The sequence below is a fragment of the Ipomoea nil genome, unplaced genomic scaffold, assembly GCF_001879475.1.
Source record: "Ipomoea nil cultivar Tokyo-kokei standard unplaced genomic scaffold, Asagao_1.1 scaffold2653, whole genome shotgun sequence".
Lineage (NCBI taxonomy): Eukaryota > Viridiplantae > Streptophyta > Magnoliopsida > Solanales > Convolvulaceae > Ipomoea > Ipomoea nil.
Window position 1 is genome coordinate 1233058 of NW_017619081.1, and position 11400 is coordinate 1244457.

General features: G+C 33.9%; 1 protein-coding gene across 1 annotated transcript; it reads right to left on the minus strand.

Moving 5' to 3' along the window:
• On the minus strand, nt 1-3565 carry LOC109154695 (zinc finger BED domain-containing protein RICESLEEPER 2-like). The gene is made up of 3 exons (XM_019302430.1): nt 1390-3565; nt 376-498; nt 1-68 (listed from the first exon to the last, which is right to left on the minus strand). Exons 1-3 carry the CDS (start codon nt 3563-3565, stop codon nt 1-3), a joined length of 2367 nt encoding a protein of 788 aa, XP_019157975.1.
• Between the last annotated feature and the right edge of the window lie 7835 nt (nt 3566-11400).

Consider the following 11400-nt stretch of genomic DNA (forward strand, 5'->3'; position numbering starts at 1 on the left):
CTATTCGTCGAAATTGTATTCTTCTACATCATAAACATATGTTGGCAACTCTTCATCTCTCAGCACTCCTGCGCGAGTTTTATCACAATACACCAACATATACCTGAGAGGCGAAGTTTTGTTTCTATAGGTGTTGTACGCCACGTCAAACCTATTGATTATATATGCTTTGCTTACTTCAAATTTGTTGAAGCACTTTTGAACATGCACTTGTGGAATGTGCATGTGTACAATAGTTCCCTGAAATTATTAAAAAAAAAATGCATCAACAGTAAATTTTAGAAATATAAAATATTAAGATTTATAATACGGTAAATAAAAAAAATACCTCAAAATCATGCTACACACACTCTATAGACTTGATGTTTTCAGAACCTTTTGATTCTGGCAGACGAACAACACGAACCACTCGGACCTTCGTGTAATTCCACCGCAGTGCTATCCGAAGTTCGTTACCAACAATTCCAGAGTGAAGTTCAGCGGCCATTGAAAATTTGCCTAAAAGGGAAAATACAAATGCAAAATGTGTTTGTAAGTGACAAATTTGAGACTAGCAGAATGGTGGGTTTAAATAGCAAAATGCGTCGATTCATTCACTCATATGCACACCTAAACACGTTAATATGCGTGTCTTTCATCTTAATGTGCATGATATTGTACGCTCACTAACTTAGACCCAATAAAAAAAAATTCAATGGTTGCGTCTAGGGGTGGGCATTTCGGTTTTCGGTTCGGTTTTCTTCGGTTTCGGTTTTTCGGTTTTAGAAAAGTCAAACCATTCGGTTTAATATTATAGTTCGGTTCGGCTTCGGTTCGGTTTCAATCGGTTCGGTTTTAATTCGGTTCGGATTTCGGTTCGGATTTAAGACTTTATAATCCCCAAATTTTAACATTTCCTAATTTTCAAAACATACTACCAAACAATACTATTCACAAAATCCACATCTAAAATCTAAACGTTATATAACAAAATAACAATTCAAAGTTTAAACATACTAATAGCAATCTAATTACCAAAACAACACATACTTAGAATCCAAAGTTCAAAGTTCAAAGTTCAAAGGCTTAAAATATTACAAACATGAAACATAACATAGTTCAAACTTCAAATCCAATGTTTAAAGATTACAAACATAAAACATCAAATAACCCAAATCCAAAGTCTAATCAAACACAATCAACATAGTAATCCAAATTCCAAACTCATATGTTGATAAATTGTTCATCCATCATCACGGATCAATATGAAGTTGCCCTGCTGATTTGCGAATCTCTGTACAACAAAACAAAAGGTTCAAAAAGAAGTTAAAATAATAAAATATTGAAGCATAAACTAATATAGTATATATTATACATAAATTCATAATAAAATATAGAATTGTCAATTACCTTCTGTAAGCATATCCATAAACTGAGTTTCTTCTAATATCTGAGCCAGGCTTACTGTTGCATCAGATTGGAGTGAAGACCGCAACCAATCTTGTGTCAAAATCAATGCCTCTACCATATACGGTGTCAAAGAACTCCGATATTGGTCTAAAATACGACCTGAAGTGCTAAAGGCAAACTCTGATGCAACACTAGAAACTGGAATTGCAAGAACATCACCTGCCATTTGTGACAAGATTGGGAATTTCATACTTTCTTTCCTCCACCATGACAAAATATCAAATTGCATACCCAATCTATTAGGAGCTGGCATTTCAACCTTTTCCTTCAAGTATATATCCAACTCATTTGATGTTTGTTGCACATCTCCTTTTTCACATACCAAATTGGTGGTATACATGTTAAAAATACTCCCAACCGGTGCAAAATCACCAACAGCACCAACATTTAAAACCAATTCACTAGTCACACAAGATTGAATTACACTCTCACATCCACTTTCACTTCCACCACCACTTTGACTTGTAGTTGCACTTGGTTTAGCATAAAATGCACTGTATACCTCATACAACTTACGCATGACATCCACTACTGCTTCTTTCATTTCACTACACTTTGGTGTATCTTTGCCATACAATTTTTCAAAACAAATTGTCACAAAACTCATCTTGCTCCTCGGATCCAACACACTACTAACAATCAACAATTTAATTATCTCAGACCCCTCCCAATACTTATCAAACTTTTTCTTCATTTCCAAAGCCATGCCACTCATATTCACATCTTTACTAGTACTGAAAACATTCAAATTAACTTCAATTGTGCATATATCATCAAAACAATGACTAGATGTCACAGTTTTGTATGAAGAAAAAGACAAAGTGGCATCATAAAAGATTTTTAAAAATTGTACCAATCGCTGAACATTCTCCCAATCAATTGATGATGGCGGCCCAACCCTTCTCTTTCCATTTTCATCCTCTTTAAAGTAAGCATCATACAACTTGTCTTCATTAGCCATTCGATCAAATGCTGCCTTATACTTGAGAGCTGCAGTCAACATGAGGTAAGTAGAATTCCATCTAGTATTGCAATCCAAAATCAAACTCCCTCTACTTAAGTTATCTTGCTCTGCACGAATTTGAAATGCTTGAAATCTAGAATTGGATGATCTCACATACTTCACTGCATTACGAACACTAACGACACTATTACCCACCGCTGCCAAACCATCCTTCACAATCAAATTTAAAATATGTGCACAACAACGCACATGCAAAAACTCTCCACCCAGTATCAAAGGATCCTCTCTCCAACACCTCACTTTAGTTTTGAAAATCCTAAGTGCACTATCATTAGCAGATGCATTGTCAACTGTGATAGTAAAAACTTTGGTAATACCCCAATCAATCAAACAATTCTCAAGTTCTTTTGCAATTGTTTCACCTTTATGATCAGAAATTGGTTTAAAACTGATAATTTTTCTGTGCAACTGCCAGTTCACATCAACATAATGAGCAGTGATAACCATATAACTGATAGTAGTAGTACTTGCAGTCCATATATCAGTAGTTAAAGAAACCCTTGAGTCACTAATCACACTCTTCAATAACGCTTTTTCTGTCATGAACAATTCAACTACGTCTCTTGTGATTGTTCTTCGTGAAGGGATAATGAACTTTGGACAAGCAACACTACAGAATTGTTTAAACCCATCCCCATCCACAAAAGAAAATGGCAATTCATCTAAAATAATTATCTTAACAGTTGCCCTCCTACAAGCCTCTTGATTAAATCCAACCGCCACAAGCTGACTACTACCACCTTTAACAACACTTGCACTTTCATGTATTGTTAGATTTTTTTGGGTTGCACTATCAAGATTATCCTTAAATGCAGCACATTTTTGATTATGTGTCCTCAAACCTCTAGTGCCACTCTTTGTTGGACACTTAAATTCTTTAAAGCAGTAATTCCATTTACATTTATCCTTGTCGTCCTCCAATTTAGTAAAGTGATTCCATACCTCGGACCTTGGAGCACTTGGTTTCGGTGGAAGTCCACTGGTTGTACGTTTTCTTTTTTGTCCCACCGATTCTTCAATTGGCTCAGTTGGAGTGCTACTTGGAGTGTCACTTGAAATGTTTCCTTGATGCGAAGATAAAGAATCATCCATCTAAAATGTAAACGGGACTGTAAGTGACTAATGTATATATATATATATATAACAATTTAGTAAAGTGAACCGGAATGCATTCCAGTGAACTGCAGTTCACTGGAATGCATTCCAGTGAACTGGAATTTAATTCCAGTGAACTGGAATGGGTATTCCAGCGAACTGGAATTAAATTCCAGTTCACTGGAATACTCTTCCAGTTCACTGGAATTGTTCCAGTGAACTGGAATTAAAATGGTTCCATTATTTTCGTACATATTTAACTATTTTAGAACTGGAATTTAAATGGGATGAGATTAAGTCTAAATAAAATTGAAATAAAGTGTACTAAACCTAATGAAATTGATATACAACATTACAACTTAACACAATGAACTTGAAATTCTAGAACACTAAGTCTAAATAAAAGCCCTAATTCAAAATTCAAGACTATTCAAATTGAAATAAGAAATCGAGAAAAATGTATAAAGTATAAACTATAAAGTATAAACTATAAAATTAAAAAATATAACATAGAAAAGCCAAACATTACCTTGGTCGCGGTTGTTCTTCAGGCTTCACTCTTCAACTATGGCGCGGTGGCAGAGGCGTGGCGCGGTAGCGGAGGAGTGGCGCGGTGGCGATCTAGCGGAGGCGTGGCGCGGTGGCGGAGGGCGAGAGTGCGAGGGGTGAGAGTGTGAGACGGTGAGTGGCGAGACGAGGAATTAGGGTTAGTGTCTTAGTGAGTATCGAAGAACTGAAGAACTGAAGTATTAGATTTTTAGTTTATTAATTATTATATATAAAAAAAAAATTTATTTAAAAAACCGATCGGTTATCGGTTCGGTTCGGTTTTTAATCGAACCGAACCGAACCGAACCGATCGGTTTCACCTAAACTACTACCGAACGGTTTTTCGGGTAGAAACCGAACCGGTTCGGTTCGGTTCGGTTAGGGTAACCCGAACCGATTTGCCCAGCCCTAGTTGCGTCTTTTTAAAATATTGAATGACCATTCAACTTCGAAAGATTACCATTATGGGAAATATAAAAATCGCTGACACCAAAATTGACTTCTCACTTATTTTCAGTGCCAAGTACAAATCTATCGGAACTTATTGCTCTAATATGCGTTACATTTACACTTAACATGCGTGTACGTGTATGTACAACATAAAATCCACGGAACAAATATAATTCAAAATGCGTCTATTGCTATTACAATGTGCGTTGCGATATTCTTAAAAGGATATGAGTCAATTTATTTATTATTATGCGCACATTTATACTTTATTTATTCGTTTATTTCAGTCTAAAAATGCATTACATTGACTACTAACTGCTTAGTCCCAATAAAAAAAAAATATCAAATGGGTGCGTCTTTTTAAATATTGAATGACCATTCAACTTCGAAAGATTACCATTAATAGGTGCGTTTTTTTATAAGTTGAATGACCATTCAACTTTAACAGATTTCCTTTATGAGAAATGAAAAAACTGCTGACAATGAAATACAGTTGTCACTTATTTTAACATATTTCATTTAACATGCACCCGTTCATCTGCCGGTAATATGTTGAAGAGCCTATATAAAGAATGGATCATCCACCACACCTTATCATCTCAAAACAAAGATGGAAAAAACAAAAAATGCTGAGAAAGACAATCAGTCCAACCAACCCCGAAAACCACTTTCCCTAATACCAAAACAACATCTACCAGCATTGAAAAAGGATCTAAACGATCCAACTTTCAAAGAAAGGTTCGAAGCATTTATTGACGACTTCCCTGCTGAGAACACCTCTGATGATTCCACAGGAACAAAAGTGTCTTACAACACATAGAAAACGGAGGCTCTTGCCTACCTAGCTGCTGAGGACGCTACTGAAGAGGAAGAAGTCGACTCAAAGAAGGGGCTAATCTTCGTGAAGAAATAAATGACAGGTTAAGCTTGATTACACATGTTATGATGGACACACGTTATTAGTATTACGTTTTGATGTAATAAGTGTCCACTCTTTAATGTTTTAATTAATAATATCAAGTTTATTATGGTGAAGTTGGTAGTTTTCACGATGCTTACAGATGCGTTGATAAGCCATTTAACTTGCGCAGCATTAAACCAACAAATGCGATAGAATTTTGTTCACGTGTTCATCCATGCATCTTTATGTTCATCCATTAAAGCTTAACATGCGCAATACAGTAACATAATGAACTTTACAAAATACGTATGTCTGAGTGTTTTTTTCCAGAGATATTAATATACGTAGAATTTGGTCTTAATGTGCGTTGATTGAATTTTGTCTAATGGTACTCGGATTTGCATGTTTATTTACCCAATATGAAAAATAACCAATTCACCAAAAATGAATAAATTGCAAAGGGATTTATTATTTACATTGCAATAATTTACATTTTGAACTGCTACTTCTACAAATATAATAATATTAATAATAATAACAATAACAACATACCAAGACTATGTGGTCTAATGGTACCCGGGTTGGACTTCCATTTGGAAGGTTGTGAGTTTGAGCCTCAGTGGAGGTGTTATTGGTTTTTTTGTGTTTTAGTAGGTTGAGAAAGTATATGAACAGATACTACAATGTAATAGAGCCAGTAGCATTCAAAAAAAAAAAATACAACATTAATAATAAAGGAAAAATCCCACTTATTATCAACCAACAAACAGGAAACAATACAACATTAATAATAAAGGAAAAATCCCACTTATTATCAACCAACAAACAGGAAACATCCCACTTATTATCAAACAACAAACAGGAAACATCCCACTTATTATCAACCAACAAAAAATACAACATTAATGATAAAGCAACTTATTATCAACCAACAAAAATAAAGTTATTATCAACCAACAAACAGGAAACATCCCACTTATTATCAACCAACAAACAGGAAACAGCCCACTTATTATCAACCAACAAACAACATCCCACTTATTATCAACCAACAAACAACATCCCACTTATTATCAACCAACAAATAGGAAACATCCCACTTATTATCAACCAACAAACAGGAAACATCCCACTTATTATCAACCAACAAACAGGAAACATCCCACTTATTATCAACCAACAAACACAATAAAGAAGACATGAGAGCTTATTTTAAATAACAGAAAAAAAAAACCCAGGCAAACGACAGGATCCATCTATACCTTTTGAAGATATTTATTTTGGTTAAGACTGCATTAAGGTACCAAAAGATATATCTCCAAAAGGAGTAGAGGATCCTGTCGTATGTCTGGGCTAAATTAACACATTCTAAACCTGAAAAGATCGACATTTGTGAAACTAAAATATAACCGATCCAACACATCCAAATCAGTTAGCGTTTAGCTCCACAGAAGAAGATCTTCTCAGGCTTAGAATGTGATGTTTTAGATGAAAACAACTAAAATATGTGCTCTACTCGAAGAACGTCTGCTTCGCTCATATCTCCTGTACCTCCTCGTATAAACTTCCAGGGTTGTGGTATTTTGTATTTGATACATGGGATGTTTAGAATGAGTTGTTATTGTTATCAACTACATTGACAAACAAATAGAAGGAGAGCGAGTAAGATAAGAATATGTAAACATCGTTATGAATGGTCTGTAAAACTCAAATTACAACGTTTCAATATATATACAGTATGGTAATGAGATACTCCACTATTATAGGCGAATAACTTGAATGCGTACGTTTATTAACAAGTGGATTGCTTATTCGAAGCCTAATAACACGCACCCATTGAAGAATTCGTTTCCTATTATAATAAAGGGTATTATTATTCAAATAAATTTTTATTTTTTTCCGTTTTCAATTTATATTATTTCACATATTGAAATATTTTTCTTCCATTTTTAAATACCTTTCCATTATTATATAGCGTATGCATGTATTACTTAACATGTGCAGCAATATATTTTAAAATGCGCACGTTAACGCGTTATTGTGCGTGTCTTTCATGCTTAATGTGCGAGAGATTATATACTCATTGACTTGGACAAAATAAAAATAAAGATTAAAAAAACAAAAAAACAAAAATTCAATGCGTACGTTTTTTTAAAGATTGAATGACTAGACAACTTTAAAATATTCCCATTATGGGAAATATAAAAAATTGCTGACAGCAACATTGACTTGTCACTCGTTTCCAAAATACCAAGTACATACCTATCGAACGTTATTGCTCTAATATGCGTTACATTTACAATTACCATGCGTGTGCGTGTATGTATAACTTAAAATGTGTAACAAGTATACTTTAAAATGTGTATACTTACATTTGAATATGCGTTGGGAGATTTTTAAACGAATATGATATAATTTATTCATTAATATGCGCATGTTGACACTTTATTATGCGTATCTATCATTCTTAGTGTGCGTGTGACTTAACATGCGTGTGGTTTATGTATAACTTAACATATATTTTTTAGAAGAAAAAAAATTAAAATGTGTCTATTAATATTACAGTTTGCTTTGGGGTTATCTTAAAAGGATATTTGTCAATTTATTCGTTAATATGCGCACTTTTATACTTTAATATTCGTGTATTTCAAACAAAGTATGCATTGACTGTATGCTAACTGACTTAGACCCAATAAAAATAAAAAATGCGTTGATAAACCATTAAACTTGCGCAACATTAAACCTTATCTACGTTAAAAAAGGAAGACAATATGCCTATATTAAACTCTTTATATGTGTTGAATTGTATAACACGTGTATATATATATATATATATATATATATATATATATATATATATATATATATATATATATATATATATATATATATATATGTGTGTGTGTGTGTGTGTGTGTGTGTGTGTGTGTGTGTGTGTGTATTTAATTGGCGGAACATTAATGCTTAATATGCGTAACAAATAAACAATATGCGAGTTGGCTTGTGTATTAAAACTTTACTTTATTAATAAATTTATCCAATGAAAATACATGTGTTACATAACATCTAACATGCGCAAACTGCCGAGATACAATATTCTCCACGTTCTTAATCAAAAACACAAAAAAAAAAAAACATAAATAAAAAAAAAACACCACATTCATGTCCTCTGCGAACTTGTAAGTTTCTTTGATCTGCTCTGAATGGGTGGGGGGACCACGTCTTTCAGACTGGAATCGGTGCCAGAGAACATCCCAAACTTCCATCAATCTCAGGTTGGAAGTTTGCATTAAGTGATGTTTGATTTCAGGTTTAGAATGTGTTGTTATTGAAATCAATTACAACGACAACAAAAAGGAGAAGGAGGGCGAATATGATGAGGAGGGTATACATTGTAAAGAATGTACATAATACGATGATGAAGGACTGATGGTGGTTGTGGTAATGGAGTGAAAGACTCAAACAATGCCATTACGACGTATGCTTTCTTGACGAGTGTTCCTCCCCTTTTATAGGCGAATAACTAGATTAAATTGAATAATTTGACAAATACAGTGTTACAAGGTTCATAAAATAAATAATATATTCTTTCCATCTTTAATTTACCTATAATTGGTGTTGTATACAGTTACTGATATAATCAAATATTATCCTTCCAAAAATCATAATATGTGCACAAAAAAATTATTTAAAATGCGTATGTTAATATTTCAATGTGCGTGAGTAATTTTTAACACTATATTATAATGTCTGTCCATGAAAAAAATTAATGTGCGTGACCAAATATATTAACATGCGTGAATGCACACACCATTGACGCTACGCCAATACTTTAACAAGCGTGCGTGATTTTCATCTCTAACATGTGCACAGAAATAATTTATAATTTATTATGCGTAAGGTCAGGTCTTAGTGTGCGAACAAATGATCAAAGACAATTTGCCTTATTGATTAGTAATACTCTGAATTTCTTTATTTGAATAAAAAAAATTAAAGTCTTATGGTGAGGGAAGGTTCGATCCTAAACAAAATCGATAAGGACAAAGACTTCTACCACTTCGCCATTAGGCTCATCCATCTATTTATTGTATCCCAAAACATATGTAACCTTTCAACTGATCACAAATTAAAAAGCGTGTGTGAAACGCACATTATGGCCTTAATGTGTTTTATAGACTAACTTAATGTGCGTCTCCAACCACATTAACATGTGTGTTGTGTGCGTGTGAATGCTTCATTATACAGTTGTAATATTATATTTTAACGAATATGCGTTAAGTTAGTTCTTAATATGCGAACAGTAATATTTTGACATTTAATAATTTACGTATGCAACATTGTATTCTTATTGCATGCATTTAAAACACCAAATCAACGCATATTACGGATTTTGCACCACTCACGTTCAAAAAAGGGTATTACTCCTACTGTGTGGATAATAATAATAATAATAATAATAATAATATAACAATAACAATGCGCGTTTGATTTTTGTTTGTTTATTTAATGACTATCAAGTAAATAAACAGAAAAAATATATAACAGCCAAACAAAGATTTATTATTTACATTGAACTAATTTATACATTGATCTGCTACTACCACTCACATAATGAAAATAATAATAAAAAACATCCCCCTAACGATCTAAATCAACACCAACCAACATAACAATTCAAATCAAAGGCCCGATGATAGCTTATTTAATTGATAAAGAACCCCAGACAAACGACAGGATCCGTCTACACCTTTTGGAGATATTTCTTTCGCTTAAGCCTGCATTAAGGTACCAAAGGATATATCTCCACGAGGAGTAGAGGATCCTGCCGTATGTCTGGGCTAAAACAACACATTATAAACCTGAGAAGATTGACTCCAATGAATGTAAACCACAACATCGGGATTTGTTACGGTTTAGACCCATAAAAGAACCTTCTCAGGTTTAGACTGTGCCGTCTTAGTTGATAACCACACGCTCCCCCACGGCTATCACCGCCGAGCTCTACTCAAAGGATGTCGAAGCATAGCAGTAAGCACTCGGTCACGTATAGATGACGGGAAGTGGGGAAAGATGGGGCATCTGGGGACGACTGAATTATTGTGGTGTTGTATTTCATTAAGGGGATGTTTATTCTCAGGTTTAGAATGTGTTGTTTTTGTAACTAATTACAATCACAACCAGAAGAAGGGGGGCGAGTATGAAGAACATGAGGGTAAATATTATGAACAACAAGAAGAACACGACGAGGAAGAAATGATGCTTGCTGTTGAGATGGAGTGGGTAACTCAATTAATGTCATTTCAACATATAAAAATATAAAGAAAACCCTTGATACTCGGTCGTTGGGTGTTCCTTCCTTTTTATAGGTGAAATACTTGTTCACATTCCCTGACTTGACACATTTTATTTTGACATTTCATAAACATTGAAATGAAATGGAGTTCACACATTTAATGTGCTTCAGATAGATTTATAAAGTGCGCCAAATACTAGTACTGCATGCGTGAAAAAAATGATGTCCGTTTTTTTAGTCCTTTAAAGCATTGAATGACCACTACAAAATACTGTCCGTTTCGCCAACTACACATGCATAGTTAATAGTCATAAATGACAATTCAATGTTGAAAGGTTCCCTTTATGGGAAATAGGTAAAATACTGACAACGATTAGTCTTTTCACCTACCTTGCCCATACGACTGGTAATTGAATAGTGACGGTGTCCAACAATTTTTAATGTGCTTTAATTTCCTGCGCGAATAAACACTACAATGTGCGTGTTGATAATAATTTATAATGTGAGATGATATCAAAAAAGTTACATTTACCAAGATTTTCTTTCATTCAATTTTGAAAAGATTTCCTTTATGGGAAATAGATAAATTGCTGACAACGATTAGTCTTGTCACCTGACCACGCAACCCCACCGTATGGG

What these genes read in the sequence shown, in the direction of transcription:
- LOC109154695 (XM_019302430.1), bottom strand. Translation starts at nt 3,565, where the DNA reads ATGGATGATTCTTTATCTTCGCATCAAGGAAACATTTCAAGTGACACT. An exon ending in TATGGATATGCTTACAGAAG is followed by an intron (nt 499 to 1,389) that starts GTAATTGACAAT and finishes TTTCCCTTTTAG; the next exon opens with GCAAATTTTCAATGGCCGCT. An exon ending in TCGTCTGCCAGAATCAAAAG is followed by an intron (nt 69 to 375) that starts GTTCTGAAAACA and finishes AAACTCGCGCAG; the next exon opens with GAGTGCTGAGAGATGAAGAG.